Raw genomic sequence first — 26,841 nt, forward strand, 5'->3', positions numbered from 1 at the left:
TTTTCAAATACTTTTACATCAGATCGATTTTCAATAGATTTCATACTGAAATGTATTGGAAATCTGTTCCTAGTAAAAAAAAATCCTAAACACATCAGATAGATCAGAGATCTATCTGATGATCTATCTGCTGCTAATGTAATGAGTGTATGGCCTGCTTAACACAACCTTGTGGCACGTTGTGTCTCTGCAGACCAGAATCCTGGTGACACACAGCCTTGCCGTGCTGCCAATGGCTGACCTCATTATCATCATGGAAGATGGCAGTATAGCTCAGGCTGGCACATATGGGGATGTGATCTCCAAACGGCAGGACTTGGCTGATCTGATCCAGACTCCCAGGGCACAGAAGGAGAACCAACACGAGCGCACTTGTAAGTACAGATACCATATTGGTTTTACTTGGTTACTTAGTTCATCAGAATCTGCTGGTTTTAATAGGCTCACTTCCTGTCACTTCAGTGGACACTTACAGTTTAGGGGGCCTTTTCTGGCATTATTATTTTTTATTTCTAACCTGCAGGGGGTGGTGGTGGGTTAATATATACCTAGGCCCGGATTTACCTCACAGAAGCCTATAGGCACAGCTGTCTCCCTAGGCTTCACCCTCCATGAACCTACAAACCCCTGCTGTCACTTCTCCCTTACTTCCCTTGCCCGTCATGGGTGTCCCTTAGCATTAGTTAGCCCGAGGTATCCTCAGTATTAAGTAACTAGTGGTGCCCACGACTGAAGGGAGATATCATCAGTCGAATGCCAAGAGCCAGGTGAGTAACCTCATTTGCGTTCAGCTCGGGACTCTGCATAGAAAAGAAGGGATGCACTAGGGTGGGGAAGTGAGCTGCCTTTCCATCATCAGGCGCCTGTAGGCACATGCCTACAAGTGCCTTATGGTAAATCTGGCCCTACCTATCCAAATAGTGAGAAGCCTCTGGATGCACTAGAAGCTTCCCAGATCCTTCTCGAGCCCACCACTGCTGCCCGGGACCTCGATTCTTCTTCATGGCCGTGCTCAGTTCAAGTATGAGCTTCTTATACTGGGCATGTGCAAAGGACGGTCCGCACATGCCCAGTAGAAGGAGGCTCCATTCTACTGAGCCTTTGTGGACTGCCCTCGTGAATGCCCAGTGCAAAGAATCTCGGACTTGGCTACTGAAGCATATCCAAAAACCTCTTGTCAGATATGATCAGAGGTCCCAGTGTTGGAATGGTGGGCACCAGGAGGTTCACAGGCTCACTTTAAAGCAGACCTGAACTCAGAACCTCCTCTCTGCTCTAAAAGATAAGCAACAGCATAATAATCTTTAAAGAAATACATTTCTGAACGGATACAAATCCTGCAATAAATCTGCATTGTGTCTCCTTCCTGCTTTTATGAAAGCAGACATAGGGTTAACTTCCTGTGTTTTACCAATTAGCTTCTCTGCTGTGGCAGCCAGCTGATGCAGCTGAGAGATCAAACTACAACTTGTGATCAGTCACAGATGAGGGGAAATTAGACCGGCTAAACTCTCTAAATCATAGCACCCAACCGTCCTGGATTCGTTGGGACGGTCACGGGTTGGGGGAGGGGTCCCGCTGTCCCGGGATACCCCCTCTTGTGTCCCGGCAGGCAGAGGAGAGAAAAAAAGATCGAGGCACCAGCCGCGGACAGCCGCTGAACTAGTGTACTAATGCGGCGGGGAGCAGAGCCGACATCACTCCTTCCTCCCTCCCTCTCCATCATGGCCCCCCTCGTGAGTCCCCATGAAATGGAGAGATCGTGCGCAGCGGGTGTTTAGTTTACATTACCGTTCGGTGACCTGCTTCCTACTTCCTGTTTCCCATGACGCAAAACAGGAAGTAGGAAGCTGGCCGCTGGAACGGTATGTAAACTAAACACCCGCTGCGCACGATCTCTGCCTTTCATAGGGGAAAGTACACTTAGTACACTTTTGCGGCTGGTGCCTTGATCTTTTATTTTTTATTTTTTATTTTTTTTCCTCTTCTGCCCACTGGCACCCTCCAATCCACCCCCACAGAGTGCCACCCACCCAGAGTCGCACCCTCTAATCCACCCTACATACAGGGTGCATTTCTCTGTGTTTTCCTTCTGTCCTGTGCAAGAGTTCAGGTCCTCTTTAACCACCGATTTATGAAACTAGAGCAATGCAAATGGCCCAAAATAATGTCACAGGTCATGTTTCAACACTGCTATGGTGGGCATGAACTTGTAAAAAGCATGTGATCATTGAGTTTAATTACATGTAAAATATTTATTTTTCTTCAGCAAACCTCCTAAAAGAAAGTGGAAAAGTCAAAACCCAGAAGAGACCAGCTGGAGAAAGTCTTTCTCAGGACAGGTAGGATGTCTGGATGGCTGCTAATATCGCTCGTTGGATCACCACCCCCATTACTGTACATCCTGCTTGTTTCAGTGAATGCTGACCTCTCTGTGCATTTGTAAATGATACATATAGACTGATGGAAGATACTCCAATATCTGTTGGAACCTGCAGGAGACCTCCAATCATGTACAGGAGTAAAACTATCTCTGTACTTCTATCTGAAACTCATTGCTGAAGATTTATTTTCCCCTTATAAGCTGAAAACAGTTTGTCTTATCTTCTGTGTGTCATAGCTTGACCTTGAAGCCCCTTTTATGCTAGGTACATACGATGCATTTTTTTCAGTCGATTTGCCGTCCAATCGATTTTCCGCTCGATTCTCTTATCTTGTCATATAAATTTCCATACACTTCTATAAGAAATCGACCAGAAAAACGAATGGAAATAATATCGGACCTGACGGAATTTATCTAACGAACCATCTATCTGCCAAAAAAGGTATGGTGTGTATCTAGCATTACATTTACCCTTTGCTACCGCAAGGGGCCACAAAAGCAATGAAAGTCTATGAACACTTTCACGCTTCTTGTGGTTTGTTGCAGTGCGCTGGAAGTATCTGAGCTGACGCAAGGGCTGCAGTGCGTTTACAGCAAGCACCGCGCTTAATGCATTTAGCATGAGGTAATGCAAGTCTATGGGCGAAGCACATAATGTAAACGATGGAGCGCGGTGCCTTGTTACAGCAAAGAAAGTGAATGGGGCCTAGTACACTAACCTCGCCGCACTGGAAGCATCCTATTTGCCGCCGACCCACCGCAAAGTCAACAGCTCCTTACCGTGCAACTTCCAATGAATGGAAGTCAATGGGCAATTCAAAAAATGTTCATTTGTTGGCAGTGCGGCATGCATGCATGGAATGATGCAAATATGACGGGGAAGCCGGGAATACCAGTGACGTACTTCCTGTCCAGCCGGGAGTATATTACTGGGCGGTGGGTGGCAAAGGGCGGGCAAGGGGGTGGTGCTATGCGTATGACCCTGTCGGCACACTTTGCCACGGGGTCATATGAATCTTTTTTTTTTTTTTTTTTTTTTTTTACATTGCGATGCGAGGGGGCGCATCGCAATGTACATTACATTGCACCGCAACGCCAGCCTCTAGTGTAAAACCGGCTTCAGTCTAACCTATCTTTTTTTCTTTTTTCAACTTTTGTATAGAGTGAGGAAGAGATCTTCTGCAAGCTTGTTATTGCTGTTTGTGATAATTCCACTTGCTACTTGCTGTCCCTGTGACACCTTGAGCTGTAATCTGAACCCATGGTGTCACCAGGAAAGGAAGTGAACTTAATGTGAGTCTGACAGGTTTTATCTCTTTTCTTTTGTATTGCTCTGTCTGTCTGATTTCTGAATACTTCCTTAATACAAGGAGTGACAGACATTTTCTTCAGTGGGAAATTATGTGACTGAAAGTAAGGCCTTCTCTTCCTGCTGTGCTGTAAAGATAGAACATCTCTACTGAGAGAAACAGTAACTAGCCATCAGTCACCAAGTCTGGGAACTTTGCTGTTGTATTGTGAAGCGGCGAAGACCCCCGCAAAGCTGAGCTGTTACCGCCAGTCAGGGGCTCAGCTATGTGGGGGTCTTCGCCGCTGCCCAGAGGGGATCAGGAGGATGTTGTGGGCACAGTAGGAGTTCAGGGGGCTAGATGAAGCCCCAGGTAAGTTAAAATATGTTTTTATTTTGACTTAAGATTCCCTTTAAGTGCAACAGAAAAGCGACACTCTCTACTGCTCAAATTGCATTGTAGAACTGCTGGTGGAGTACCAAAAATACATAAAATAAAAAAGCTTTATTAGTAGTACTAATGTTGCATTTTCTTACTTACTATTTTCTATCTTTGTGCGAAACACAATCATTAAGTAAAGCAGATATGCTTAAAGGACACACCCGAGATATAAAAAAAAAAACGAGATCTACGTACCTGTGGCTTCCTCCAGCCCCTGGCAGCCGATCTGTCCCTCGCCGCAGCCCTGGTGACCCAGGATCCCCTCCATTGGTGATGCTGACCTCAGCAGGTCGGCATCTTCTGCGCCAGTGCGCAGCCGTGCCGCTCACAATTGCACTCACGTGGCCTGGAGTTTTCTGTGCAGGCACAGAAGATGCCAACCTGGTGAGGTCGGCACCGCCAACAGAGAGGATCCCGGAACACCGGAGCTGCGGCGAGGGACAGATCGGCTGCCAGGATGTATCCTTTAAAGGGACTCCAAGCAGTGCAGAAACTATGGAAAGATACATATCATTTTAAAGCTCTCTTTCTCCTCTTTCCAATGATATATAAACCACCGCCCTATGCCTTTTTAGTTTTCGCTATTTTCGGGATCGAAATTGCTGCGACTTTGATCGCGAAAATGGAGAAAACTAAAAGGCGTAGGGCGACGATTTAGGGGTCATCAGAAAGAGGAGAAAGAGAGCTTTAAAATGATATCCATCTTCCCATAGTTACCTTGTATTACACAGGGCGACTTTTTCCTAAAGTCAGCAGCTCCATTCTGCTGAATGGAGCTGCTGACACTGGGGAAAGTGTCGTCCTGTGTAATACAATATAACTATGGAGTTTTAGTTTTCTCTATTTTCGCGATCAAAGTCGTGGCCGCGGCAATTTCGATCGCGAAAATAGCGAAAACTAAAAGGCGTAGGGCAGTGGTTTATATATCATTGGAAAGAGGGGAAAGAGAGCTTTAAAATGATATGCATCTTTCCATAGTTTCCGTACTGCTCGGAGTCCCTTTAAGCCGCTCTGCAATGCTGGATGAACTGTGTATGAATTTCCTGTCTTATTCAGGTCGGTGATTGACATGTCTAAAACTCCGAGGATGAATAAAGAAAAAGTTGCCACAGGAAACGTAAGTGTGAAATCTGTAGATTTAGATTATAGTTGTACGTTTTTTATCCTTGTAGCATGTGTTACATTTTATTGTGCAACAGGGTAGAGCAGCAGGAGTCATGGCACTTAAAACGGCATTGTCACCATAAAAATCAAATTTTAACGTCAACTGGTCTGAGTGTATTGAGTGATAAAGATGCTAATCCTGCATTCAAAACTTGCAAAACTTTTTCTGCTGTTATGGTTTGGAGTTATCACATACTTTAGGAGCACTGGACCTTTAGTAGTCAGTGCCAAACAGTTGCATGCTGGGGGTTCTTTTTATCTATTATATATTCCTCCTTTTCCATTTATTTTCTTGCCTAGCCTATCTGAAATATGTTCCTCTGCTCATTTGTGTTTACAAGCAAAGCTGAGGTGACTCGGCGATTGGAGGAGATAAGAAAAAAAAAAAGACAGTGCAGTTCCTAGTAGACACCTCAGTGGGAGTGTCTGAAGACTCTGGGAGGAGGGCAGCTAATGAATACACAATGAGCAAGAGAAGGGAGGGGGGAAAACAAGAGTCAGGGAGGATATGATGTCAGCATTAGCTTAGCAAGATGGCCACTGCCTAGAATAGGATTTTCTGCTTTTCCTTTAAGAAATTCTCAGGAATCATTACATGGATAGCACAATACATCTGTTATGTTAGTAGAACTAGGGCTTGATTCACAAAAGCGTGCTAAGTGTTAGCACGCCAGTGAAAAGCCGCTTATCACGTGCAAACTGCCTCTTCGTGCGCTAATGCACGCGTAAGAGTTTTATGCGCACTACATAGTGTGCAAAATCAGGTGCTTCGCGTGCTTAGTAGTGTGATAAGCATACTTTGCATGCGACGCAGCTGATTTTGCACGTGAAGTAGTGCGCGCAAGCAAGTAACAGCTTTGCCGTGCAAACTACTTAGCACCCTAGTTTGCACGTGCAAAGATTTTAGGCGTGCTGTGTTAGCACCCTTTAGTGAATCAAGCCCCTAGAGTTAGCATGGGTGTCGCTTGTTCTTTAACATATGATAAAAAGTGCGTGCGTGCGTTTTCTGCAGACTCTGCCCTTCTGCATGTTCATGCCAATATTTCATATACTCATGCCTTTCCCCACTGTGCATCTCAAGTACTTATGGGAGAGCACATCATGGGTGGGGGCTGCACACAGACAGTACTGCCTTTTAGAAAAAGCAGTGGTGGACAGTCACAATTGTAGAGCAGTACTGAACTAGTTATCACTAGGCCTGCCTTTTTTTCCCACAATTTTTGGTAGGGCTTTAAAAATGGATAAAGTTGGGAGATACTTTGATGTATCCTTTAATGGAGTTAGTTCTTGTTTATTATTACACACACTGATACTCTATGTTTAGGTGCACTAAAACTAAACCATTTAGGTCAGGCTTTCTGAACCAGGGTTCCCTAGAACCCCGGGGTTCCTTGAGGACTCTGCAGGGGTTCCTTGGCATTTTCCACCATCGTGGAGGAAGTACAATAGAGCACACTAGCCGACCCGTGGCGTACCATACGCTGCATAAGGGGGTAGCGGGCAGGAAGGGGGTATTGGACACAGCGGCGGGAAGGGGGGTCAGACCCCCCCCTCCCTCACCTGGGTCCCCCATCTGCGCTCCCCCTCTAGCTTAAGTTTGCGGCGGGGAGGGGGGTCGGACCCCCCTCTCTCACCTGGGTCCCTCATGTGCGCTCCCCCTCCAGCTTAAGTTTGCGGCGGGGAAGGGGGTCGGACCCCCCCTCCCTCACCTGGGTCTCCCATCTGCGCTCCCCCTCCAGCTTAAGTTCAGCAGCAGACGCCGCTATTAGTAAGAGGCAGCGGGCGGGGATGACTCACCTCTTCCGCGTTCCAGCGTGCGTTCCACTCTCGTCACTTCCTGCAATGCCACCCACTGTATTGTAAGTGGACGGCATTGCAGGAAGTGACGACAGTGCAACGCATGCTGGAACGTGGAAAAGGTGAGTCATCCCCGCCCGCTGCCTCTTACTAATAGCAGCGGCTGCTGCTGAACTTAAGCTGGAGGAGGGAGCGCAGATGGGGGATAACCCCTTCCTGCCTGGCAGGGGGCGGGGGGGGAAGGCGGCAAAGAGTCCAGGATCGGCCCTGGGGGCGGGCGCTACTTCTTCTTCTTGCTTGGACCGGCCCCTTCTTCTGCTGGGACCGGCCCTGGGGGCAGGGCGCTACTTTCTCTTGCTTGAAGGTTGAGGCACGTAGCTATATATATATATATATATATATATATATATATATATATATATATATATATATATATATTATAGTAGGGGGTACTGTAACAAGAAGCACTAAATTGGGAGACACTAAAATGAGTGGCAGCATAATAGGGGGTAGTGAAATAAACAGCCTCGCCTACTTTTAAAGACCACGCCTCCTGCAAAATACATGCAGGGGTTCCTCGATATACAAAAAAAAAAGTTTTCAGGAGTTCCTTGAGATCCAAAAGTTATTTGCAGGGTTCCTCCAGGGTAAAAAGGTTGAGAATGACTAGTTCAGGTATATTAAATGAAAAAAAAGGCACGTCAAGAACTCTATGGAGGTTACCAGTCTTCCATGTGTTTCCACAATCAGCTGCTCCATGTGTACAGAACAAGATGAAACTGTACTGCAATATATGTCCACTCAGGGCAGTGGGCATAAATAAATCACTGTAATTCTATACTAGTAAGCAGACAGGTCTACCAAATCTTTCATGCAGCAGTTTGGGAGTTTGAGAACAGTCAGTACTCCAAACAGGCTAGCGTTACCTTGACTGCAAGCAAGTTCTATCGGAGTTAAATTCCAGGATTGGAAATTCCCAGATGAATAACTGAGATGCCATAGTAACAAAAACATTTTAAAATAAACCATCCAATAAGAAATTAAAAACAACAGAAAAGGTAAGCTAAATAAATAGTGTTCATTGTCACATTGAAGAGGAAAGTGATAATTTAAAGAGAGACTGAAGTCTCGCAAAATACATATTTTTCTTTTAAAAACCCTTTTAACATCAATGCCCAAACTGAAACACTGCATCCCCGTGGCTGAGCACTCAATAAATCACTCCAAACTCACCGGGGCACATTGCGGGGAGCGCTTCAGTGTAGAGGCTGAGCTTTGGGCTGTAGCTCTGCCTCTACACGTGTCCATCTGCGTGGATCTCCGCCTCTCCCCGCCTCTCTGTCTTCTTTTACTGAGAGGGGCGGGGAGAGACGGCGATCAGTGCAGATTGACGCGCATGGAGGCAGAGCTACAGCCCAAAGGTCTGCCTCCCCAGGCAGCAAAATACACAACCAGGAAAGTCATGGATTTTTGCCCCGGGAGTTTGGGGTGATTCATTTAGTGTTCAGCCACGGGGATGCAGCGTTTCAGTTAGAGCATTGATGTTAAAGAGGTTTTTAAAAGAAAAACATGCATTTTGAGCATTTTGAGAGACTTCAGAGTCTCTTTAAGTGAAAAGTGATATGAAAAAGAAAATATTTCTGCTGGTTTTCATTTGTATTGTTTCACTGTGATGCCAATAGTGACGTCACTTCTGCGCTTTTCTTTTCTTTTTTTATCCATCTTCAGTAATTTACTGCTTACTTTATAGACTACTGTTCCTCTCACAGCAAAAATCACCTAGATAACAGGCTTACATCACTGTATAAACTCTTCAAAAAGAGGGGGGGGGGGGGGTAATTACCTTCTGGCCATAGTATACTTATCTTATCTGAAACAGGAAGATTCTGTTATTGCATTTTGGGATAAGCTTGTTATTGTAGATAAAAAAAAGGCTTACCACAAACCTGTTGGCACTTTACAGTTCAGAAATGGAACACAGACCGGGGAAAAAAAATTAAAAAAAAGAATTAGCAGACCTATTTTCGAAAAAAAACAAAACAAAAAAAGGGGGTTAAGGGTTTACATATGTATTTTAGGCAATATTTTATTTTTGGATGTTACAACCCCCTTTAATGCATCAAATTAAATGAAATCTTATGTTTATGCATTTAACCGTATCAATTTTTAGCAACAGTGAAAATTGAAATTCACTTTCCCCCTTCCCCAGACAAAAATGTCGGTGGTGATGAAATACCTGCAGGCATTTGGTTGGTTCTGGGTGTTTTTCACAGTCATCGCTTACGTGGGACAGAACGCCATGGCCATAGGACAGAACGTGTGGCTGAGCAGATGGACAACCGAAGCCAAGCAAGTGAAAGATGCAGCGGAGTGGGCTGAACTGAGAGACAATAGACTGGAGATTTATGGCCTTCTGGGATTTGTACAAGGTAACCAGATAGAGTAAATGGATATAAGTTTCATATCACTCACATGGCAAATGTTCTTATCTTTTCATTTCTAAATCTCTTTATGTACAAGTGTCCTGTTAGAGGAGGTAAAATTGGCCAATGATTGTGCAATCAAAATTGGATGTTTGTAAAAGCCTTGTACACACATGCAATTTTGATGGGCCAATCATTAGCTTATTTTACCACTTCCATGTACTATGAGAGCTTACTTGCACAATCTGTTTACAGTATTCAAATTCTGTTGGCCCCCATACTGCCTAGTGGTGGTTAAACTGTCCAGTCATTGGCCAATCACTCATTGTGAGAAACTCATTTGTATTCCCAGCATAATCCACGCTGATAGGGAATTACAGCCATAAAGCTCTTTCATGGCAGAAAAAAATGCAGAAGATAGATACAAAAAGGTTAATAGTTCATAGCTTTTAGCTCTGGCTTTCTTCAAAGACTGTGTCATGGAGCAGAGACAATGAAACATGAAAAAACTTAAAATATAATATAACACTGCGGGAGTAGTCTGTTTTAGGAGTAGGAGGATAGATACAATAGTTTATCTCATCAGTTTATTTTAGCCTCGGTATTCCTTTAAAAGAAACCTGAGATAATCGAATAAAAAGTCTTATACATACCTGGGGCTTCCTCCAGCCCACTTCGCACTGATTAGTCCCTTGTAGGTCGTCCTCCACTGCCTGCAGCCTCCACAGTCTGGCCCGGTAACTGTGGGAGTCGGGGGCTTATTGTTCATGTGCGGCCCGGCCATACACGCTCCTCCATCGCGCTTCCATCACCGGAAAAGATCTGCGCCTGTGGGAGCGAAATGAAAAGGTCCAATTAAATCATATCAGCTGTGAATAGACTGCAGGAGCTCTGCAGTAAACACTGAGGATTAACACTTTCAGTGCTCCCTGCAAAGTGAAACCAAAATTTAAATTTCCATTTTTTTAGGATTTCCATAAATTATAATTAATACATTTTTTTTGTCCATAAAGGTTATCATGCCGTGGCTACTCTTTTACAGCAGAGAGGAAATTTTGAGTTTAGTTGCACTTTAAGCTGGGTCAGAAATGGGGATCAGAAATGTTTGTCTGTTGTGGAGTCTTGGTTGTAAAGTTTTCACCTAATGCTTTGTGCTTTCTGTAGGTCTTTTTGTCTGTTATGGTGCCTATGTAATGACCAGGGGAACGATCTGCGCCTCCCGCTCGCTGCACCACCAGATGCTGGACAACGTCTTACACCTTCCACTGCAGTACTTCGAAACGACACCCATGGGTCAATTGCTGAACCGATTTACAAAGGTAAGATCCAGGGCAGAGTTATATCTCAGACTTCCAGCGTCACCAGCTAGTTTTTGTGTGAAGGTGGCCATACATCAAGCAGTGTACGGGCAGATCGGCCAAGAGACAGATCTCTCTCTGATCGAATCTGATCGGAGAGAGATCTGTCAGCTGCCCATACACCACAGGCTGATTCAGCATGAAATCTGTCAAATATCTGTAGATGTTTGGCCACCTTTAAATGTTTACAGATAGCCATATATGGAGGGGATGGTAATCAAATGTAAGGCATGATGGGAACTCTGGATTATCAATTTTAAAGGACGACACCATGAAAAAAAAAATATTTTAAGATATTGTAATAAAGAATTAAAACTTCTTTTGATTTTTATTGCTGTTTTGTGCCCTAATCTTTGAGAATTTCCATGACTTCCTGCCTAGTCAGGAAGTGTGGAAATCATTGCAAGAGGAAACAGAAAAAGAGAAGGTATTTGCAAATTAAATCTCCACGTGAACAAGAATTAACATCCATAATGGTCTCCGAGTGCTCCGTACTGTACAGAGCCACTCGTCTTCGGGAGCATTCAGTGACGAGAGGGTCCCCTTTAGAGGGTTTTCAACTACATGGTCAAATACATGAAACAGGGGAGAGACAGTGCTGGAACGAGGGGACCAAGCTTGGACAGGAAATGCTCAATAGAATCCAGAAAGACAAATAACATTTACATTGTGCTTTTCTCCTGGTGGACTCAAAGCGCTAGAGCTGCAGCCACTAGGGCATGCTCTGTAGGCAGTAGTAGTGTTAGGGAGTCTTGCCCAAGGACTCCTTGCTGAATAGGTGCAGACTTACTGAACAGGAAGAGCCGAGGTTTGAACCCAGGTCTCCTATGTCAGAGGCAAAGCCATTAACCAGTGCACTATCCAGCCACATAGGCAAGTATTCATACGTAAGTATCAGCTGTTTTTTTTTTCTCTTGGTGGACTCAACGTGCTAGAGCTGCAGCCACTAGGGCACACTCTGTAGGCAGTAGTAGTGGAAGGGAGTCTTGCCCAAGGACTCCTTGCTGAATAGGTGCAGACTTACTAAACAGGAAGAGCTGAGATTCGAACCCAGGTCTCCTGTATCAGAGCCAAAAAGCCCTTAACCAGTGCATTATCCAGCCACATAGGCAAGTATTCATACGTAAGTATCAGCTGGTTTTTTTTTTTTTTTCTCTCATCGCTTCAGTTTTACTTTAAGAAGCCAAATTATATTTAGTGTTGCTTTTTAGTAAGATGTCTTTTCAGTCTTTTTTTTAGCCCCTTTCATGGTGATTCTGAGTCACCATGAGATATCTGGGTATTCTTGAGAACAGTAAGGAGTGTTATGTCTTGATCATGTGGAAATAAAATTTACAGATACTATTACTAAATTATTATTATTATATTTGTGTTTTAATAACTTAAAAAGTTATTTGCGGTACTAAGTAAAATGAACATTTAACATGCAAAGTCTGTCTTTGTGTATGCGTGTTATGGGATTGTCATGCTGTTGTTTCAGGATATTTATGTGATAGATGAGCGCTTCCACTACTATTTGCGGACGTGGCTGAACTGCATGCTGGATGTGCTGGGCACCATACTGGTCATTGTGTGTGCCACGCCCCTCTTCCTAGTGGCCATTGTTCCTCTAGGGTTCTTCTACCTGCTGATCCAGGTAAGGGCATCTATTGCAAAACGTATAAATAATCTGACAATCATTAACCTTCTGAACACATGACACTCGCATCAAGCTGCAAAGCATTAAAGGATACCCGAAGTGACATGTGACATGTTGAGATAGACTACAGTGTGACCATCCCTGATAAGAAATTCCAACTATAAAATACTTTCCTAGCAGAAAATGGTTTCTGAGAGCAAGAAAGAGATAAAAAGGGAAATTTCTTATCAGTGAGGGTCACACTGTAGTCACTTCCTGTCTGAGTCAGGACTGAGTCAGCCACTTACATACCTGATATTTAACTCTTTCAAGCAGAGAAAGAAAAAAAGGAACACAGCATAGTTATTTGTGTGCTTGGCACTGTACATACACATGTCTATCTCATCATGTCACATGTCACTTCGGGTATCCTTTAAAGAGACTTTGTACTGTAAAAAAAAAACCCTCTGGGGGATACTTACCTCGGGAGGGGGAAGCCTCGGGGTCCCAATGAGGCCTCCCAGACCTTTGTAGATAAAAGGAATCCAGTGCCGGCTCCCTCAAATCCTGCCCTGACAAGCGAGGATTTATTTCCCTTGCCGGGATTCAGCGCAGGCGCAGTAGCGACTGTTCGTTCAGGCTAGGCGGAAGTAGCCGAGCCTGATCGTATCCGCTTTACTGTGCAGGCGCAAAAGGACTCGCGCCTGCGCAGTAGAGTGTATCAATCGGGTTCGGCTATTTCCGCCTTAACCCGAATGAAGAGCTGCTAGTGCACCTGCGCAGGATCACGGTAGGTACATTTCATTGGCTTCTGATCCTGTAATTATTATTATTATTATTTATTTATAAAGCGCCAACATATTCCGTGGCGCTGTACAATGTAATCACTGGAAGCCAATTTCATTGGCTCACATTGATCACAGGGTCAGGAGCCAGTTAAATCAGCTCCTGACCAGCTCACAGAGCTCTGCTGTCATTGTGACAGCAGAGCGATTGAGCTTCAGTGACGGGAGAGCGTCGCGATCGCAGTAGCGGTGAATCCGCGCAGCATGACATTGTTGGGTCCTGGTTTTTGTACCAGCGATCGTCTGTCCTTAAAACGGATCCGAGATGAAAAACTAACTATAACAAGTAACTTGTCTATAGATCTTATCTAAAGTTTAGATAGTTTACACAGCAAATCTAGCTGCAAACAGCTTCAATAGAATAAGATTATTTCTTCGTGTGATACAATGACAGCAGCCATGTTGTTTGTAAACATTACACAGAGGCAGGCTTATCTGCATCTTCTGTGAAAAAAACCTAATCCTCCTCCCTCCTCCCCTCTGCCTCTGAAATCTCTGTCTAGTAATACCTCCTCCTCCTGCCCAGCCTGAGCTCCCATGAGCCCTTGCTACTGCCAAGGCTCTCTGAAAAATTGTGGGTGAGGCTTGTTTAGTTTATAGGGAATTAGAGTATTAAAACAAAAACAAAGTATTTGGCTTGAGGAATGCCCTATAAACAATTAGAAAGGAACACAATTATGCAATGAGTAAAAGTTCATCTCGGATCCACTTTAGTAGGGCCAGAGACGCTGGCACTGAAGTGGCTGAAGCCCTACTAAAGTGAGGATAAAAAAATTCTAGCATTGGACTGGTTTGGGCTATTGTTGCTCATGTGGAGCAGAACTGTGGGAGAAGCATGTGATCAGGATGTGTCTTCTAATATATGGACTGAAATCTTGACCTCACAAGTGATATTTGCCCTCCTCGGTGTTTAGAGATACTATATATCCAGTTCGCGACAGATCCGCAGACTTGATGGAGCGTCTCGTTCTCCAATCCTCTCACACTTTAGTGAGACTCTGGCAGGAGCATCGACCATCCGAGCCTATGGCCATCAGGAGCGGTTCATAGGGGAGAACAAGGATACAGTGAATGAGAACATGGTGTGCTACTACAACAATGTGATCTCCAACAGGTACTGTTGTGTGGTGTGATGCAACATACACATTCCTTATAAAGAGACTTTAGAAGATTAATACATTAATACAATTTTGGCCCGAAATTGCTCGCATTGTCGATCGAGCATGCTCTTGAGGGCACCGATTTTCATTCCATTAGAATAATTACCTAATCGGATGGTCAATGTATGGCCACCTTTACAGTGCATGTCTCCAGAACTTTTCAGGTAACCATTGCAAGATAAACTTAAAAGAATCATCAGCTATTATGCTGCCCCCTTACATACTTACCCATGGCTTCTTACAGCCGACATGTTCCACGCCGCAGCTCCACTGGGAGCCGCCAGCCCGGGGTCCACGCCGGTGCAGTGGCCGGCCTCTGGGTCATCCTTACTGCGCCCGCATGAAACACTGTTGTCAATCAAGTCCACGTTGTCTGCAGTGTACTGCGCAAGCGCAGAACTACTGCGCCTGCTCAGTACACTGTGGACAACGTGGACTTGATTGACAGCGGCCTTTGCACTGGTGGGGACCCCAGGTGAGCGGCGCTGCGGCGTGGGACATGTCAGCTGCAAGGGGCTGGAGGACGCCCCTGGTAAGTATATAAGGGGGCAGCATAATTTAGCTTCCTTTAAGACCCAAGCCTCGTACACACTTTAGATTACTTTCCCCTGGTAGGGATCAGTACTCAATCCCTCAGGTGACAGTTCATGAGAAAGGCAGTACAGATACGTTGTCAGCTTGCAGCACATTCTGTCACTATGGCGGGTAATGGGTTTAGGGATATGCGGCACACAACAGAGGGGGCAGAGTAAAAGAGAGAACAATACAGTTAGGCTGTTGGGTTAGTTCCTCTTTAATGTCAATGGCAGCCTCCCTCCATATCTGTTCCACCCTTTGATAATGCTGTTTGTTCTTTCCTGTCATTGGTCACCAGGTGGCTGGCTGTGAGACTGGAGTTTCTGGGGAACCTGATGGTTTTCTTTGCTGCCATATTTGCCATTCAAGCTGGTGACAAAATGACCTCTGGCATGGTGGGATTGGCAATTACCTACGCTTTGAACGTAAGTACAAAATGCACAGTTTAAATTACTCCACCTGATGTACAGAAAAGAGCAGACTGATGATGTCATACGGCAGTCACTGTATATTAGAGCATGCTACAATAAACATGGCTATAGCTGATCCTGCTGGCTGCTTTCCAAAATGATGGCTTGCTGGTGGCTTACAAGGCATATTATTGATAAGGTGTGAAAATAAAAGGGCAAATGGGGTTAATTCACAAAGCTTATTTATTTTTCACCTTAACTGTAAAGGTGCCCCATACATCTAGCAATTTTGCCGTACGATCGACCATTCGATTCGGCGATTTTATCAAATCGAGAGAGAATCGACTGTGTTTCAGAATTCCCAAAAGATGAAAAGTGACTGATATGTCGAATCGACCAGCTTAATCGATCGAGCAGGATGCAAGATATTGGTCGATCGCATCGGCTACTGTTCACATATCATTAGATCGATTTTTGCATTCAGAGCATGGAGACACAACATTGGTCAGATCGATTAGTGAAGGTGAATTGCATAGGAATCGCTTGTAGTGTGTGGGTCACTAGTCGATTCCCCAATAAAGTTGATCGCTTTGTTGATTGAGTCAGAATCGCTAGATGTACAGGTGCGTACACACGCACTACCAGCGGCAACGCCGGGTCCGCCGGACCCTCCCGCTGGTCTGTCTTTAGCCGACAGTAGTGAGTGTGTACGCTGAGCGGATCGTTCATAAACAGCCTTATCAGTCCGCCGACAGCGCGTACACACTCACTACTGTTGGCTAAAAGACTGCTCAGTGGGAGGGTCCAACGGACCCGTCGTTGCCGCTGGTAGTGCGTGTGTACGCACCTTATGGCTACCTTAAGCAGAGCTAATACATGAGATAAATAAGGAGAGATAATTTGTGAGATAAATACATAAGGAAAGATAATTAATGTGTTAAGTCAAATAAGGGGAGTTAAACCATGGGTTAGGTCAGTTCAGGAGAGCTAAGTAAGGGGGATTTAAAGCGGGACTGTAAATTCGTTTAAACCAAACAGTTTCACTTAACTGGGGCTTCCCCAAGCCCCCAGCAGCCGTCCTGTGCCCTCGCTGGTCCTGCCTGAGCTTCCGTTCTCCCGCGGGAGCTACTTTCATTACCGCTGACTTGCAACTGCGCCTGCGCGCCCCGGGCAATGCGACGCTTTCTTTGCGTTCCTGCCTGCTATAGCTACTCTAGCGGGTGGGAACGTTAAGAAAGCGATGCATTGCCTGGGGCGCGCAGGCGCAGTTGCCGTCGACTTGTAAGTCGGCGGTAATAAAAGTAGCTCGCGCAGGAGAATGGAGGCTCGGGCAGGACCGGCGAGGGCACAGGACCGCTGCTGGGGGCTTGAGGAAGCCCCAGGTAAGTGAAACTGTTTGGTTTAAACGAATTTACAGTTCCGCTTTAACAGAAAAGCTTTATGAATCAGCCTCTATATCTCATAGAAGAAGGGAGCTTAAGGTGATCACTAACAATACATAGGCTTCCATTGGACATTATTGTTTGGGACAACTAATGGCAAAAAAGAAAAAGAATCCAATTGGTTAGGAGATTTTAGTCCATTCCGAACCATCATTTCTGATCGTTCATACAAAGAATCAGTCGTAAACGATTGGTCGGCAAATTGTATCATTAGTTTCCACCTTAAAAGATACATCTGGCACTTAAAAAAAAAAAATCAGATTTACTTACCCGGGGCTTCCTCTGGCCCCAGGAAGCCTATATGTAGTCAGGAGCATTTTGCGTAGTATTTCTGTGCCTGCTCTGAACCCGTCCGGCTACAGGAACGTGGGCTCGTGCAGAGGCTGCCGACCTGGCCGGTTGACGGCTGCTACGCAGGGTACCCCAGGAGACCGGCATAATGCAGAGCTGCAGCGAGAGACACGTAGGCTTCCAGGGGCTGGAGGAACCCCTGGCTAAGTAAATCTGATTAAAAAAAAAATGCCAGATGTATCCTTCAAGTGGCGGTGTATCCCAACTGGAATATAACATCAGAGATGGCTGTGGCTTCAGAGGTGCTCTTGTTCTGAAACACCAGGACCCGTGGTGCTGAGGATTGTATTACAAAATAATAATAATAATAGGAAACCAAGTTTGTTAGATGCCTGGATCATACTAGGCTAAAGAGAGGGTGCTGAAACTGAGAGAGACAGTTGTTGTTTCAGTTACACACATCTTCAATGAAAGCTTTTTGGAATAGATCTGGATGTCGCACAACTGCTATTTCCCTAACCTTTCATTAATTAGTACTATTATCTGCTATAACCCAGGTGAAGGGTGATAACTTTACTCTCCTAATAACGGAAAATCATAAAACTCCAGGCCAGGTTTTTGGCACCACTTTAGTTTCTCCACTGTTCCCCATTCTTGAAGAACCTCAGTAAAGCAGGCCCTTTGTGCTTGACTTTCTTTTAACTTCAGTAAAGTTTTGTAATAAGTTGAATAAATTGTAATGAATGTCCTCAACCCCACCTTGTCCTCTCCAGATCACTCAGACGTTAAACTTTTGGGTGCGTAAAGCCACTGAGATTGAGACGAATGGAGTTGCCATCGAGCGGGTGTGTGAATATGAAGAGATGGAGAAGGAGGTAGAGTGATGACTCCTCTGATCTGTGTAGAAGTTATAGGAATGTATAGACTTGGTCTCAATAGGGGAATGTTCTTATTTTGTTCCAGGCACCCTGGGTTACCGGCAGAAGACCGCCCTCCGATTGGCCAGACAGGGGAGTTATTGAGTTTACAAATTACCAGGCCAGGTATCGGGAAGACCATGACTTGGCCCTCCAAGATATCACCTTCCAGCTCCGCTCTACAGAGAAGGTAACCTGCGACACCTGTCTCTGGGATTACTTTATTCTTCTGTACATCTGAAGAGCAAATGCTTATAGCTCAATTATTGTAAATTCCTTCTGTTTTAAGAAGGCAAACCAACCTAGGCTATACCATAGTTTAATAATAATTTGGTTTTCGTTGTGGCCCCTTTTTAAAGCTGCACTGCCCTATTTCTTTCTCTAGAGTTACAATAAATGTGTCATGTTTTCAGCTTGGCATTGTTGGGAGAACTGGAGCCGGGAAATCGACGCTCACAAACTGCTTGTTTCGTATTGTGGAGAGAGCAGGAGGGAAGATCGTGGTGGACGGGATTGACATTTCTACTATTGGCCTTCATGATTTGAGGAGCAAACTGAATATCATTCCACAAGTAAGTTTATTGCAGACATTTTTTTATCTGCATGTGAAGGTCTCCCACCCAAGGCCAGATTTACTATTAGGCACTGTAGGCACATGCCTACAGGCGCCTGATGATGGATAAGCGATTCACTGCCCTCTCGGAGGGCCTTCTTCCCTATGTAGAGTCCCAAGCGGAGTGTAAAGAGGTTATTCACCCGACTCTTCATTTCATTGACGAGTGAAGTCAGGGGCACCTCTAGCTACATAATACTGAAGGTACCTGTATCTACCTAACACTAAGGGGCACCTGTAGCTACCTATGATGGGCAGGAGACATCATGAAGAAGTGACAGCTGGGCAAGCCAGCACACTTGCGGTGCAGAGATTGTAGGTTTATGGAGGGTGAAGTCTAGGGTCATCCGTGCCTATAGGCTCCTGTGATGAAAATCCAGGCCTGCAAGTCCCGCCGCATAATAAATCTAATCTTTACAACGAGGCCCCAAACTATCCCCCAAGAGAGTCCCAATCCCTGTGGGTGACAGTCCTCTTACATTTGTATGAGTCTTCATCAGTTGAGAAGATATTTATTTACAGCCCACAGGCATCTCATTCATTAGCCAAGATCAAACATACCCTTTGAGCAGTTCCTAATTTTATGTTGTCTATCGCTTTGGAAATAAATGAATTGAGCGCTACTTTTCTCCTAGGACCCAGTTTTATTCTCAGGAACCATTCGGATGAATCTGGATCCTTTGGAGAACCATGCGGATGCAGAGCTGTGGGGGGCTCTGGACCTGTGCCATCTGAAGGACTTTGTGCAGTCTCTTCCCAAGAAGCTCTACCACGACATCTGTGAAGGAGGAGAGAACCTCAGGTAACCATGGTGGCTATTGGCTTGGCTGACTTACATGGACAAGTAAATTGTGTAGAGCAGTGCCGTCCACCTGGCATTCAGCCCATGGGCCGCACTCGCTTGCCTGGACTATTTTTTGTGTCATTCCCTGTCCTCTGGCAGGTCCACCTCTTGTTTGTGCTTGGTTCTGCCTAGACATTGATGCTCTGCCCCCTCCAGCTGAAAAATTTTCTGCCAAAATCGGTCAGTCAGGACAGAATTTTGATTGATCGGCTGCAAATCAGGACTGCCATGTTATCTGCGTTCAATTTCTCGACAAGCGATGCAGCAGCAGAAGCTACCCTCACCTGTTCCTGGCATGGTTCCTGTGTCTTCTCTCCCCACTGGCCACTTCCTCACTCCACTACCGAGTCCCCCGGGCGCTTGTATGTGATTTAACCAAGAAGTCAAATATTAGAGGACTCTACTGGTCATCTAAGGTACGTGCCGAGCTGCCTCTAGTGTTTGACCTGTATAGTAATGTCACACCAGCACCCCAGGAGTGGAGGGAGGAAGGAAAAGCTGGCGGAGAAGACACTGGAACCGCGCTGTGGACAGGTGAGAGCTTCCCCTACATTGCACTTAGAAACCCAGCAAGCACGCACACGGTTTCAATCCATTTCATGCCAAAATCAATTGAACATCTGTGTGTAGTGTGAGTAGGCATTTGATCAGATAGATCTTTCTCTTCAGATAATGATATCTAATGCCCACATTGACCAGTGTATGGCCACCTTCAGTCCACGCCGCTCTCCCACCCGCTGCCTGATAATATATAAGCAGACAGAGGTGCAATAGAGTAAAAATAGCTAAAATTGTTAAAAATACAGGGGAGGCAGAGGTGGACTTACCTCCCCGAAGCAGAGACAAGTGCCGACAGTTTGTAATCACAAAAATGTTATTAGGATACTCCCAACAATCATGCAACGCGTTTCGCAGACGTGACACTGCTTCATCAGGCATTACATAAGGAGCATACAACTGTAGAACTGGAGACAGATGGCTATATGAGACTTGTATCATTATGGAACGAGCATGATTATATACAGTATATCGATTGACGTTTCTAGCATGGGGATGTGTGGTATATAGGCTGCCTGCCTGATGTCACGCATGTGCCTCTCCGTCGTCCCTCTGCTCCTCCGCATAGCAACAGAGCGCAGCATCAGGTACATGCATCTGTGCAGCCCGGCCCAGCGATGTTGCCCAAGGGGATCGGGTCCTGATCCCTGATGGGCGACATTCATCAATGGTGTGTACGCACCTTAATTAGTTTAGTCACAGAATAATATATGGAATAATGTTTATTCTAGCAGCGACTACATACCAGTAATAGTTTAAAATGTTATGTTGACAAGAAAGCATGCACACAAATCTGAGGCAGGGAGCAGATTTATTTGAATCTCATGCGCTTTGCTGCATAGCGCAAAAACACATGTGACATTCCAAACAATGTAGGTCTATGGGCCTCACCAAATTGGCATTGGTATGTGTTTTGCCAGAAAATGCATAGTTTTCTGCACAGACAAGTGTGTTCCCAGCCTGAAGTGAGAATACAGGTAAATCTATGCTCTGTGTTTTCAGACTACCCAGTATGATTACATGTACATAATTTTGAATTGTACCATGTTATTGTTTCAGTGTTGGGCAGAGGCAGCTCCTTTGTCTGGCCCGGGCCTTACTCCGGAAAACAAAGATCCTGGTTCTGGATGAAGCCACGGCCTCTATTGACATGGAAACGGATAATCTGGTTCAGAGCACCATTCGGAAGGCCTTCACTGACTGCACAGTGCTGACCATAGCGCACAGGCTACACACCGTCCTGGACTCTGAAAGGTACAGGCCTATTGCAGGTGCTGCATGCAAGGGCCCATTCAGGCCAGCTGTATTCGGACACGTTTTGACTGCTTGAAAATCAGCCATGGAGTTTACACCAGGGGATGTTGGATGTTCTGTAGAACGTTGTGTGTGTGGGATTGTAAGAGGAAGAAGGGTCAGACCCCCTATCCTAGCAGTTCCCTGGATCCTCTTATTGGCTTCTTACTATGAGGGGCTGGTTGACATAAGTGATATTATTTATTGTATTTATAAAGCGCCAACATATTACGCAGCGCTGGACATTAGTTTAGGTTACAGACAATATTTAGGGGTGACATACAGCAATATGACAATACAGGAATACAAGAAAGACCAGATCACGCAGCACAGTATGAGTACAAGGTAATGCTTAGTCAGTCACTGGATGTAGCATGGAGATTAGGCAAGTTAGGTTCACTCAGATGCATAGCATGGGTTCACAGTAATAGAGGTGCATGATCAGGTAGGACACAAAAGGAGGAGGACCCTGCCCAAAGGCTTACAATCTAGAGGGAGAGGTAGGGACATGAAAGGTATGATAATTTAAACAAGGAACTTGGGGTCAATTCCCTTCATCACCATTTTTTCCTGGCCATATCCTTCGAGATCAGTATCCTAATAAACCAAAAACCCTCACCTGAAAAATTTGCAAAACTACCATGGATGGTGTCAGTTACCTACGCTCACTATTGACAACTGAAGTGAGAATGAAATGGAGGCTGCCATATTTATTTCCTTGTAAGCAATACTAGTTGCCTGGCTATCCTGCTGCTCCTCAGTCTCTAATACTTTTAGCCATAGACCCTGAACAAGCATATGCAGATCAGATGTTTCTGTGGTTATTCAGACACTATTGCAGTCAAACAGATCAGCGGGGCTGGCAAGCAACTGGTATTGTTTAAAAGAAAATAAATACAAAAGCCTCCACGTTCTTCTCACTTCAATTGTCCTTTAGACTCTCCTCCTGTTCTGTCCCCCCCACCCCTACAAATTTGGCCTCTGAGCGTATTTTTCGTATGAAATCTTTATGGTATGTGTGGCAGAGCTGTGGCTTAAGTGTCCCTCTTTCTCGTCTCAAAAAGTTGGGAGGTATGTAAGTGACCGAGTGCATCTCAGTACACAGTAACAGGCCGGGTCTGTAGAAGATGCATGAGATGAAGATAGGAAGCATGGATGGAGCAGCGCTCTGGAACACGTTAGTTGTTCTCACACAAATCTAGCAGGGGAGCAGTTGGGGGGAGATCTGGGGGAGAGGTGGCAGCATGGGGGGGGGGGGGGCTGTCAGCACTCGGGGGAAATTGACCCCCATTGCTTAATGGTAGCGCTTGCCCTGACAATCAATCCCATTGTTCCCAGTAGGACAGAGGCATGACCTGAGTTAGGGGTTCAACATTTTTCGACAACATGAAGTCAATGTTGTTGCAGGGAGAAGCAGATCAGTCCATTGGGTCATGTAGACCAAATATCAGACTATCACTGACAACTTGTGTTAATAGGGTAAATGAGCCATAACAGATCCTACACAACCTTATCATATATGCTAGGAAATGATTTATGATAAAGCCATTCATTGCCTCTGATTTCCCGCAGAGTGTTGGTTCTTGATGCCGGCAGAGTTGTGGAGTTTGATGAGCCCCAGCGACTCATCCAGAAGAAAGGAGTCTTCTCCAAGATGGTGTCAGAAGCTGGGATACTCCAAAATGCAGAGGGGTGACTGGGATTCGGGAGATCTCTATCTCCGCACACAACATGTGGCTGCTGAACGCTTCTCGTATGGACAGAAAGTTCCATCTGCCTCTTCTTCCTTGCCTGGTACACAAATAGCAACTCAGGGACCATAAATTCACAAACCTCTGGGATCTCCGCCAAGAACATCATGACCTACACTGTATACCTAGGTACTGAAAAGAAGAACGGTTCATTCTGTATACGTAAATCCACCTGGATTAATGTTATTTATATTGATTCCTGTAAGTGTTGCATTGGTGTTGGCTTGATTCCCTGGCAGCCTTTAAAGGGTAACTGTATTTTAAACAGATTACCAGTTAGGCACGAATCTAGAGGACTCCATATTCAGCATGGACCGACCAATACTATAGTTCATTGTAAATCTGAGAGGGACCATAGCAAGTGGCCAAGCCGGGATCTCTGCATAGAGTCATATTTTCTTTGATCTTAGAGCCTTTTTTTAAGCCTCTAGGCTGGGCAGTACGGTGACATAGTGGTTAGCAGTCTCACCTTGCCACACTGGGTTTCCGGTTCAAATCCCAGTTAAGGCTCAATCTGCAAGGAGTTTGTATGTTCTCGTGTCTGTGTGGGTTTCCTCCAGACACTTCGGTTTCCTCACACATTCCATACAGATAAGTTAATTTGCTTCCCTCTAAATTGGCCCTAGACTACAATAGACATATGACTTTGGTTTGGATTAGGTTGCAAACCCCTCTGAGGGACAGTTAGTAACAAGACTATATACTCTGTACAGCGCTGTGGAAGATGTTGGCACTATATAAACACTAAATAATAATAATAATAAAATCTCTCTAGATTATCAAACTTCACAGGATCCACCCCAGAATAAGTACATGGTTTCAGGAGAACTAACCGTGTCTACAAAGTTCAAATCACAATACTCACACTTCAGAAAATATTAATTTGTTGTAACTAAGAAACATTAGAAGGTACTACCTCGAAATCAACTCTATTACAGATATTTTCATAAGCAATTTATATTAGTAAAAAAAAAAATTCTATGTGTCTCTTCCTGTCCACATGTTTTACTTTCTGGTAGGTTCTCACTATGCACCTACAACTATATGGCCACGTTCACATCTCTGTATTGTTACAGACCACGTTATACAAGCTCATTTTCAACAGAGCATTTCTGGATAACGTGTGCAGCAACAAGCACCGTTACACCATTCGAAAAGAACGTATGTAAACAGAAGCTCCACGTAAGATAAAATACACTAAAGTCAAATTAAAAAGGAGGCAGCAGTGGACTTACTTGCAGATATATGACACAGGTAGTCAAATTTCTAAAATAGCTTTTAATTACGACATAAAACACTCCCATTGCAACGCATTTTGCAGGAATTTCTTGATTCTTCAGGAAAGAATTGAAGGTCTCTGTGGCACAGCAGGTGTAGGCTCAGCACCATATACCCGGAGGTAAGTCCACCCCTGCCTCCTTTTTAACTGGATTTTAATGTATTTTACCCTAAGTAGTGTCTCCATTTACTTACCTTACGAATTATATTGTCCAGCCTCGGTGGAGGGGTGCAACCTTTTTTTCGCGAGCTACATTTTTAACCCGAGTGGGGTTGGGTGTATTCTCCCCACCTGCCTACACAGTGGTAGCCTTTGAGGTAACCCACCTTTGTGAGAATGACTTCTCCTCTGACTTTTACAACCACACAATAACATACTACACTATATTGGGCTCTCAGTTTCTCTCCCCATTTTTCAAGCACTTAATATAGCAATTCTTCATGATATGATACAAAAAAGTGCCCGTTATAATGCAGGTATTACACAATGCTTATAGCGTGAACTTAGCTGAAGAATTTCTTCAGCATAAACGGTGCAGAGAAGAAGGTCTATTAGTCTGAAAGATTACACTTTAAAATTTTTCATTGGACCAATAAAATTAGACATTATGGGCCCATATGCAATTCACTTTTTCACCTGAGTTTTCTCCTAGGTGATATTTTTGCAACAGTAATTTTTTACAGTAATTTTCACCTACTTTTTGTACCTTTTCCATTGCAAAGTGCTAAAATGTTATTTTAAAATTGAAGATGAAAAATTATCTCCCGGGGGAAAACTTTGGAGAAAAAGTGAATTGCATAAGGCCCCATGAATTTGAAGAAACTCCAGTGGTTGAGGGGAAAAAACACAGCCATCTTAGCTTCTATCTCTATAATTTGCAAGGTTTTAACTGATTTTTGTCTAAAATTCTTACCTTATTTTGTTCTGAAACCACAATGACTGTCAGGAATCTTACGTCCTGCTCTGTGCTGGCTATTAAGCATGGAGGGAGATGAGGATTGTGAGATGTACTGTACACCAAACAAACATAGGAAGTATTAGAGGAGTATTTTTGATACAATTAAATGACATGCTGTGTAGCACTGATATGTGTTATGTTTATTTTTATTGAAAGGTTTTTACTTTAACCAATAATTTAAAATGCTGTAACTTTAATCTAGTCAGATCAACAGGTTGAATCGATCATTTCCAGCATGTCTGATATGCCCGGGATCAATTTTGTGCAGTTGTGATCTTAAAATTGATCATGTTTAAGAGCCAACCACAGTTCTTCAGAAATACAGAAAATTAAAGTGTACCTGAGATGGCGCTAAAGAAAAAAATCTATACATAGCTGGGGCTCCTCCAGCCCCCTCCGGCCTGATTACTCCCTTGTCGTCCTCAGTTGCCGCCTGGGTTGTCAGCAACTCGCCCCGGTAAGGGCCCTTTAACACTTAATCAGTTGCTCTCAGTTATAACTGAAATAAAACTGATTTTCAAAGTAATGCCCATGTTTTCCTATGGCACAGTTAACACTTAAAGAGAAACCGAGGTGGGATTTAATTATGTTACTGGGGCACAGAGGCTGGTTGTGCACACTAAGACCAACCTCCGTTGCCCCATGGTGTGCTTCATGTCGCCCCTGCGCGCCGCTATACCCCCGCAGTGCTGGCGACACGCAGCGTGTCGCCAGCACAATGTTTACCTGAGCGCTGTCAGTCAGCGCCGTTCCCCCACCTCCTCCACATCGGCGCTACCCGCCAGCGTCACTTCCCTCCTATCAGCGGGTAGTGCCGATGCGGGGGAGCGGCGCTGACAGACAGCGCTTAGGTAAACATTGTGCTGGCGACACGCTGCGTGTCGCCAGCACTGCGGGGGTATAGCGGCCATTTATGCTCCCGTCGCTGGGAGTGTTCTGCGGCATAGTACTGCGCATGCGCAGAACACTCCCGGCCAAGGGAGCGCAATCGGTGCGCCCAGCCAGGCTGCGCATACGCAGTATGCCCCGGACCGGAGGACTTTCCGGGGCAATTTGGTGAGGATCCAGGCGGCGACTGAGGACAACAAGGGAGCGATCAGGCTGGAGGAAGTCCCAGGTATGTAGGTTTTTTTTTGGGGGGGGGGGGGGGGGGTTCTACACCTTTCAGAATTAATGTTTTTTTTCTGAGGAGGTTTATGACAAGCTTCGATAACATTCAGTTTTTGGCTGTTAAAGTTAAATTTGTGTTTCTCTGCTGTTAATCTATTTTAAATCTTAAACCTAAACATATCTCTCTATTGTCAGGAGCTCCTATCCACAGATCACTGCTGGCTCAGAATGTAATGTCACAATTTGGTGTATAGTAGCAGCTGCCTGCTATGCTGGGAGATGTTTTAGTGATTCTGAATCATTCTGTGTGTTCATTTATCT

General features: G+C 44.9%; 1 protein-coding gene and 1 long non-coding RNA gene across 2 annotated transcripts in view; one reads left to right on the plus strand and one right to left on the minus strand.

The window, feature by feature from the left end:
• The window catches only part of LOC137547211 (ATP-binding cassette sub-family C member 2-like), an 86,945-nt gene extending 61,407 nt beyond the window's left edge, over positions 1-25,538 (plus strand). The window contains exons 15-28 of the mRNA XM_068270524.1: positions 194-374; positions 2,270-2,342; positions 5,170-5,230; positions 9,284-9,503; positions 10,662-10,816; positions 12,336-12,491; positions 14,233-14,432; positions 15,353-15,479; positions 17,971-18,072; positions 18,161-18,304; positions 18,528-18,686; positions 19,363-19,529; positions 21,189-21,383; positions 22,995-25,538. Of these exons, the coding sequence (XP_068126625.1) occupies positions 194-374; positions 2,270-2,342; positions 5,170-5,230; positions 9,284-9,503; positions 10,662-10,816; positions 12,336-12,491; positions 14,233-14,432; positions 15,353-15,479; positions 17,971-18,072; positions 18,161-18,304; positions 18,528-18,686; positions 19,363-19,529; positions 21,189-21,383; positions 22,995-23,118 (2,064 nt within the window). The 3' untranslated portion in view covers positions 23,119-25,538. The remainder of the gene's footprint in view (positions 1-193; positions 375-2,269; positions 2,343-5,169; positions 5,231-9,283; positions 9,504-10,661; positions 10,817-12,335; positions 12,492-14,232; positions 14,433-15,352; positions 15,480-17,970; positions 18,073-18,160; positions 18,305-18,527; positions 18,687-19,362; positions 19,530-21,188; positions 21,384-22,994) is intronic.
• Positions 19,398-25,834, minus strand: LOC137547212 (uncharacterized). The gene is made up of 3 exons (XR_011026521.1): positions 25,751-25,834; positions 25,366-25,462; positions 19,398-19,505 (listed from the first exon to the last, which is right to left on the minus strand). It is a non-coding gene; the product is annotated as an uncharacterized lncRNA (long non-coding RNA).
• Positions 25,835-26,841: the final 1,007 nt, after the last annotated feature.

The sequence above is a fragment of the Hyperolius riggenbachi genome, chromosome 2 (genome assembly GCF_040937935.1).
Source record: "Hyperolius riggenbachi isolate aHypRig1 chromosome 2, aHypRig1.pri, whole genome shotgun sequence".
Lineage (NCBI taxonomy): Eukaryota > Metazoa > Chordata > Amphibia > Anura > Hyperoliidae > Hyperolius > Hyperolius riggenbachi.